The following is an 8,710-nucleotide window of genomic DNA, read 5'->3' as shown; positions in this document are numbered from 1 at the left end:
CTCAGGGCCCCTGCTGTATAACTGGGCTCATGGCCCGACTGCTACCATTGCCCATGGCTTGGCTCCTTGCCTGCTTTGCTTCCTTCTTCACATCCACTGCAGTGGGTGAGTGCATTGACTTGTTCCTCCCTCTGGCTGCCTGGCACTTTGGGTCTCTGGTGTGTGATGTGGGAGTGGAGGGAGGAGTTTGGCTGCTGCTCTGCCTGTTAATGATAATATCATTCTATATTGGGCAAGTGGTCAGGAAAAGACTGGCATAATTGAATGGCCAAGTTCACTCCACTTACTGGAGATTGGCTGTGGTACTGATGTAATAGAAAAGCCTTCAAAATTAATTCAGTGAAGTCAGACTCTTCACAGTGCCAAACCAAAGCTGTTGGCAAAGGGTCTTACCTATCACAGTGCTTTGTCACAAGCAGGCAAGAGTAAGGGACAATGAAGTCCCCTGCTACTTGGCAAGGACATAAGTGGGAGGGCAACAGGCCTTCCTCGCAATGACAGAGGGACAGGAGAGCAGAAAAAATGTGCCATGAATGCCATTTTAAAGCAGAGTTCGCATGTAGTGCAGGACAGTATTAGGACCGTTGTGGCCAGGCAAGGTAATAACTGTGTGTGTTTCTTTACCACTGGTTCTCCATTTGACCCCTACCTTGACTGAACCCTGTTGTTATACTGAGAAAAGTCAGTATCTTTTTGTACTTTTAATTTTGGAACTAACACTCAACCTAGAGAAGGTCAGCCACTTGTTCCTTACCTAGCTGAGCTCCCTGCTAAGCATTGTTTAACTTGTGCCCTTTGCCAGCCACCGATCCACTCCCACTCTTCTCCACATGTCTCCAAGTTATTCTGGTGGAAGCTTCTGAAGGTGTAAAGTCACAGCCAGGACATCAAAGCAGGGGTATGCCCCCAACTCTGGTGACCTAGGCACGCAGCATCACCCAGCCCCAAAATGCACAGTAAGGCCACACAGTACCTTCGTGCTCCACTCCAGGGACAGACAGATCTTCTGTTCCTTGCCAGAGGATTTTCCCTGTTTCTGCATCCCGAAGGTTCATCCAATTTCTGATTGGGAAGTAATTAAGGAAAAAAGCTACCTACATCTCTAAATGTATTCTTTATGTACTTTAGTATTCTTTGCTAAGCCCTGAAATAGGCTACTCCAGCTGAGTTTCAATCACATTTTCTGATTCTCTGGAGGCCAAGCAAAAGAGGGTTTTTCCCAGAAAATAAATGAACAAACCAATTCCTGACTAGAATGAATGCAACAAGAGTTGTATAGTCACAGTTTTAGTTTTCTCTTTAGACTGAAGCTTGTTAATCATTTATCATTTTCCATCACTTCTAAAGGATAAAGGCAATGACACTGTGCTGCAGAGAAGCAAGAGAATTGCTAACAATAACAGATAATTTGACAAAAACAATTGCTGTTCGTCAGCCGTTGAGAAATGCTAGAAAAAGAAGTGCTTCCTATGTAGCATTAGAAAGAGAATAACACCCGATGGAGCTTGTTTTCCTACTTTACAAAATATTAGTATCAAGGGTTATTCTATTGCTGTTGACCTGGCAACTGCCACTCGTGGGAATTCTTTAGCTGCTGAGTGCTGAGCAAAGAGAGATCCTCTCTTCTCACTCTCAGCAAGTGAGGCTGTGCCAGCTTTCAAAAGGCCCAGATCAGTGAATCGGTCACTGAAGTTACACACAACTGTGAAATACAGCACACCTTTGAAAAATCTCTCCTGTAACGTAACTTACACCAACACAGCAGAACAAGGAGCCCCCACACCTGCCTGATGCCACCTTGGACAGGGACAGAGGTGTCAGGAAGCCCGAGGCCCTGTGGCAGCCTCCTGCTCCACAGCTCACCAGCCCGGCTCCGAGGAGTCATGTCCAGCGTAAACACAAGCAGCCCGAACAGAGCCGGACCTGTGAGGTAAGGCCACAAACCAATGCATATGGAACTTGATGTAGGCATAAACAGGAGCTGTCAGAGAGATGCGTTTTTGAACTCATCCTCTAACATAGTTTCCAGGCTGACTCATGCAAACTTGTCACATTGATCAAATTTTTCCAGAGCTCCAAGGAAGAAACAGATGCTTTAGGGAATTTTGCATTCCAGGCTAACATTTGCTTTAGAATTGTGTGTGAAGGAGGGAAGGGAAGGTGGCTGCTTCAGCACAGATGTGAGGAGCCTTTCCCTTCCTGAAGGCCAGCCAGACTTTCCATGTCCCCCTGAAAGGGCAAGAGGGAGGAGAAATGCAGGAAAGTGTACACAAGGTCTGTTTACACAGGCATAACCTTACAGCTTCCAAAATTTAGCAACAACTTGGAGCACAGGGCATCCTGCCCATGTCCTTGTAGACCTGTTCTAAAACACAATATCTACCACTTGCTCTGGGACTAAGGCAGAAGTGAAAGGGGGAGAAGATGGAAAGCAACATCCTTGGAAGGCCCCATATGCAACTCCGTATCGTGGCAGGAAGCTCCCTCAGGAGGTCTCTCCCCAGCTAGGAAACTAAGGGAGGTGGGGGCTGCAGGCAGGCAAGTCAGAGAGAGAACATGAGCAGCAGCACCTGCAGCAGGGTTGGGCACTTCATGTAGTACTGTTGGGAAGACCCGAAGTCCCCAGTGAACATAACTTGCAGGACGGAACTGCCTCAACTGCAATTTAAAATGTCCAAAAAAATCCGCCTTTTTTGATACATTTCTCCACAGACGATGATACAAACTTGCCAAGGTGAAGCTATTTGCATAGAAAGCAGTGTGCAATCTATCAATGCCATGCAGGAGGGAAAAATAACAAATGGGATGGTCTGAGCATCTCACTGACAAATCCATTTGTCTTCACAACACCCTGTGATGCTTTCGACTATTAGATGGACAGTAATTCAGTAAATTGGGCACCTGATTATCAAAACCTGGTATTATCTTGAAAAAAATTATCCCTTTCAGAAGTATTTGCTTGCTATTTGTGGACTATCGGTATCAGCAGGAGTTATGAGCTTCCAGGTCTAGCCATAGGCTGTGTCATGCCAAACTGAGCAGTAGACAAGTTCCTCTGCCCGGGAGATGAAACACTAACCAGAACAGCAAACCCAGCACTGCACAGGAACCGGTCCAGGTCTGTGCTACACCAGTACTCTAATCAATGGACTATCTTCCTTTTTCCTTGCCTTGACTTACTTTCCTGTCCCTCTTATCAATTTTTGGAGTACTCTGAAATCACATTTACCATTTTCAAAAGTATTACATTAGAAGTGTCCTTCAAAGAGTATATGTAGCCTCACAGATTAATTATTATCCTTACTTGAAATACATAGTTATAGAGTGAAAGGGATCTATTATTTCTGGTGAGAGAAAAGACTACTGTAGACTACTGACCTCTGTCACTTCTCCTTTTAGGGCTTTATCTCTCCACCCAGTCCAAGAGAAATGATTCAAGTTATACTGCCATGCTCAACAATGCTAGATAAGTTAACATTTGGGGTGTCAGACTTCTATAAAGAGCTATTCTGTATTGATTTTTGACTGTAAGAGTAAATCCATGCAGTGTGCTTTGTATTGTGACTGTCAAACTAAAGATGAGGAATAAATAAAAACCTCAATGGTATATCCCTGCTGATGAGAGCGCACAGGTCAGCAATTCACGCTACAGTTCCTAGAAAATAACTTGTATTTAAACTATCTGAACATTGCTAACCCATGTGAATTCAATATCAAACGAATTGAGGTTTAGTATCAGTGCAGCCAAAGGCTTTCTAGACTAGGCACATACATGTGCAGTTTCAGGACAAGCTTTTCCAACTTCTGCATATAAAAAAATGTAATTAACTTGCTATTCAGAGTGTATATACAGAGTTAAATTGTGTGGATCCAGACATATTTTTATGTGGATCCCATTTAAGGGATCAGAATATTCTAGCCAGTTCACAAGATTTTTTTTTTTCCCCAGTATCTGAGCATTACTGAAAGGGAGACAGAGCATCATATCTTAAAAGTGCATGTACACAATCCTCTTCTCTTGGAAAAAGCAATTAATGTTCAAGAGATTCAATCTTAAAAAAAAAAAAATTTAAAAAGAAATATGCATCTGAAAAAAATTTCCTAAGTCAAAACTGAGGTAATTTATAAAACTCAACTCTAATGGAATTAAAAAAAAAAAAAAGGCAAAGGCCATCACAAGTGATTTTTTTTTGGCAAGGGAATACCTGACAAAGCAGCAGCTGTACTGCTTACCTAGTTAGCAGCTTATCACACTATTTCTGTCATCTTGGATAGAAAGGCTGGTACTAGGACATACCCCAGAGCGAAGAAAACAGAGATCTTGCACCAAACCCACACACCCTGTTATCTTCTAATGTGTTTAATTGGTTTAAGATTCTTCCATCCCAGCATGAGAGATATTGTTACTAAAAATAAAAAGTGCTCCATCTTCCAAGCAGCAGTGGAGACCTGCAGGCAGGATGAAGAGGGCATTTTAAGTATTACTGAAAAGGAGAAAGTAAATTAATATAGGTTTAACACAATTACTCTTTTTGAAGAGGCTCATGTCAAGCCACCTGGCAGGAGTAGCTAAGGAGAGCAAGTAGAGAGCCAGGCAGTTACAGCTTTGGGAAGTTAATATATATGGAAAAAAAGGAGGAAGACTAGTATATTCTTCATTCAGTTTCTCATTTTAAAATCACAAGAACACACTAACATCATTAGATTTTCATTCTCATTGTTTCTGTAGGAAACAATGTCTGATTTAAAACTCGATAGATCAAATGCTCTTCAATCCTGAAGGCAAGGAAGGATTAGATGGAATAGCAGAACGAAGGGTGTACTGTTGATCTATTTATATTCCACCACCTATTGGGTCAGCAAAGTCTTACATAAAAGCTTTGTAGTAGCTGGAATTTGACTTGCTTTATATACATGACATGAATTAGCTTCCTCACAGACCTACTTTGCTTAGCCTGATGAAGGGAAATGGTATGTGCCTCTCTAAATCCAAGTTTTGTTGTCTCAAATGCATCTGATCTCAGAAAAGAAATTTTCTTTTTTGTATCTGTCATAGAGATCATTTTGTTTGAATGAATCAAAATATACATGCTTATCTTAAAGTGCTTTAGCATTGCAAAAGATGTGCATGTATTAACACACTGGTAATTAATAACCTTGAAGGAAGAGAATGAGTACACACAAAAATTAATCATTAAAATAGTTAAAGAAGTTCAGCCCAATCTCCCTGACTCTTATTTGTATGTTGTTTAGCACTTCTTGAATATCTCAAAGGCTGCAGCAAACAATAAGTGTCATTTCTACCGTTAAAATAGTCCATTTTTCATTTTATTCTTTGCTGTCTGCACCTTTCTAAAATGTTAGGAACTGCTGCACTCTTATCTTTCATAATAAAAGCAAGCTTAACAAGCAAGTGGTTCACAACCGCTCCTAGAAGGGAAAGTCTTTCATCATCTTTGCAGCTCTTTTTGTACATAAAATGCAACATTAAAAACAACTCACCACATGCCAGATGCAAACGGGATCTCAACAATTATGTGTTAATAAGAAGTGGCCTATGGGGATAAATGACAGAGAGAAGGTGGAGTTGAAAGCCCTGAACAATTCAGACTTGCATCTCTGCCGCAGACCCAAAAAAGCTGCTCTGGACTGATCAACTTTCATTTCTGATTTCCCACTGTCATGAAAAGAAGCCACAACCAGGCAGTCGTGACATGGGGAAGCATGTTACTTTAAAGAATGTTACAGGTAAGTAAAGATCAATCTTTAGGGCTTATATTTTTAGCAGACATATTTTCCCAGAAAATATTTGCATCTCAGTTGTTTTAATGCCATCTGAGGAGTAAGGACTAAAATAATTGACACGAAGTAACTACCAAGCCACTGGATTACCATGTAGACCACCCAAATGGCCTTATGCTTCTACTCCACTCAGGCCATTTGTCCTCTAATCTCTCCAATCTCTAATCTCACTTTTTATTACAACTCCCAAATCCCTCTTCCACATAACTCTTAATCGTGTGCTTAAATTTAAACATGAGCATGGCCATTCAGCTGAATCAGGTCCTTCAGTTCACTCTGTTCAGGCTCAAGAGAAATGCTGCTGTCTTTGTTTAATAAACCACAAGTACATATATGTGCTAAGAGAAAAGGAGTCTTTCCTCCTAGCCTGAGGCTGAAATTCAGTGCAAAATCGTATCTGAAGAAACTGAACGAGAGTCCATCCGTTCTGTTCAGTAACAGAAGTACCAAAACAAACACACAAACTAGATATTCCTCAAACACTACTGGAGCCTTGGGGTATAGCACTGTCAGCTTCTGCTCTCAGACAGCAGCACACTCTCTTGGGTTCCAGATTAGAAAGTGTGCTACAACAGCTCTCATAGGAGCAGGTATTTTTCAAAAGTCCACTCTTCTAAACCAGCTTTCCTGGAGTGACACACGAGATATGGGTTACTGTGCTTCTCCAGATGCTGGGAGGTGCTGGGCATGGGAAAGGTGCTCTGTTAAATCCTCAAATGGAAGGAAGCCAATTATCGTTTCAAAGCACTCCTGAAACTCCTGTGCTCACTGTAAAAGAGCCTGCTTTTACGTCTCCTGCACAGAACAGATTGAACAGCAGCAGCCAGGGAGATCCACAGATTAACGCAAACCATGTGACAAAATGCAGCAAAAGTCCTCAGCAATCAACAAAGTCATTTCACAGCAAATTATGTAATCAGAGGGATATGTTTAACATCTATAGCATCATAGCAAAAAAAAAAAATCAACATGGTATCACATACTCATATAGTTTGTATTTCCCTTTTCACTTTCCCCCTTACATCTTTGCTTGCAGTTGCTGTCTATATGGATCTCATATCTCCACATATTTTCATCTAACATCAGACAGTTCTGGATTAAGCTGTTCTTGCCCTGTGCTTGAAAAGAGAGTCACACATATTACTGAATACCATGTCCACCTTACCTTGGTTGTAATAGAAAATTATGCTAGTAGGGCAGAAGTTAATATTGTTACCTTATGTTATATTAAGCAGATCTCAGCTAATTTCTGCTATGCAGTTAAGGTTGGTCCTGTTAAATTACAGTATTCACTGCTGTATGTCGCATTCTCCCTGCAAAACTTTAACAAAGACACTCTGCACCTTGGGTAACTTTCGAAGATGAGCTATGTTCCCACTATGAAAATATTTCGTGCTTGAACCTCTTAATAGATATTCTCTTAGCAGGGCCCACGCTTAGGCACGCTGCAAAAGTCTGCAATAAAAATGCAGCATAGGTCAATTCATAGTCAGATCAGCTGCACAGAGATATTAATCACACTAGAGAAATCCAGAAACCATCTAACTCAGCATACCTTGGAAATGCAGCAAAACCACTCCAGAATTTGCTAATAAAAATTTTATGCAGACTATCCAGTTTAACGCTTGTGACTTTCAAGGAGTTTAGGTTGAATAATACAATTATTATTCATTAATTTATTCAAAATGAACAGTTAACACACATCTCTACTCCATAGCATCCTAGTGACATCACAAAGCAGAAGATGACACAGGGTTTGCTTTTAGTGAGTTTACATTTAATTTTCACTCTTATTAGTTTACTATCTGTGAATATTTAGAGTAAGTCTCTCCAAATCTTAACTATTTAAATCAGAATTGTTGACAGCTGTAGCAGGCTTAACAGAAGCAGGTACTTGTACAAAATCAATGAAGATGGAGAACTTTTAGACTTCAGCAAGAGAAATGTCCAGCCTGGGCAGGCAGGGTGGGAGAATGTGTTCTCTTGCCTGGCTAACACACTGCAACATTGCAAACTAAGCCAGGTTTCCTTTGCACTGACTTTTCCTCTCGTCCTCAAACCAAAGGATCAAGAAACAGATGTATGTAGATTTTGAAGGAAAGAGTTACAGACCTACTGAGATGAAGCTAAGGGTCACCAGGAGGGAAAATGGTAAAAAAGAATAAATTACAGTGGTTTGTAAACAGCTGAACTAGGGACAGATGTAGATGCTATTGTTTTATGATTTATCTCTCTGTCCAGATGAATCTAGCCTGGTGGAAGCTTAATTCTTGAAAATTCCAGCAATTTTTGCCACTGCTGAGCAATAGGAACCAATTTAGGCATTTGCAAGCAACCTTTGATTTCTTCAAACAAAAGCCATGAAATGTGACGTTCTCCAGCAGCTCCTGCCTGCAGCAGATGAGGAGACTGCCCTGTTACCCTGATGTACCAGCAAAGGGCATGTAGACAATGCTTCCAGATCACGTGCTAGGCACTTCTCTAGGAACTAAGCTCAACCTAAAAAGACTAACCACTTCTAAGCTGAAAAAAACCCCTAAGATTTGAGATCTCTATCAAAGAAGACTAAAGCACAAAATAAAATGCGCTTGTACACAGAGTACAATGTTGTTTAAAGTGGGAATGAGCTCCAAATCAAATCTACACACACACATCACCAGCTTATGGGGGCAGGTTCTCCTGTTGTAGAGGGAGCAAGCTGCTTTCTGTGCCAGACTTATAGAAGCTCTTTGTTTGCTACTATTAGAGATCTGTTTTTTTTCCTCTATAAACAGATGTTAAAATGGTTCCTAGAACCAGGTAACATTGCCAAAATAAAAGCAAGCTGAAGCAAGGCAGTGGTTTTAAGCTGTTTTCTCCTGCCCATGTTTTTCAGGCTTTTCTTTGGCTCCTCTGAATAAGCTTGACA

General features: G+C 41.0%; 1 protein-coding gene across 1 annotated transcript in view; it reads right to left on the bottom strand.

Annotated features, from left to right (window-relative positions):
- The window catches only part of PDE6D (phosphodiesterase 6D, cGMP-specific, rod, delta), a 9,373-nt gene extending 8,316 nt beyond the window's left edge, over nucleotides 1-1,057 (bottom strand). Inside the window, exon 1 of the mRNA XM_008946884.1 lies at nucleotides 974-1,057. Within this exon, the coding sequence (XP_008945132.1) occupies nucleotides 974-1,055 (82 nt within the window). The 5' untranslated portion in view covers nucleotides 1,056-1,057. The remainder of the gene's footprint in view (nucleotides 1-973) is intronic.
- Nucleotides 1,058-8,710: the final 7,653 nt, after the last annotated feature.

The sequence above is a fragment of the Merops nubicus genome, unplaced genomic scaffold (assembly GCF_000691845.1).
Source record: "Merops nubicus isolate BGI_N331 unplaced genomic scaffold, ASM69184v1 scaffold14089, whole genome shotgun sequence".
Lineage (NCBI taxonomy): Eukaryota > Metazoa > Chordata > Aves > Coraciiformes > Meropidae > Merops > Merops nubicus.
This window is presented reverse-complemented; position numbering and strand designations above follow the sequence as displayed.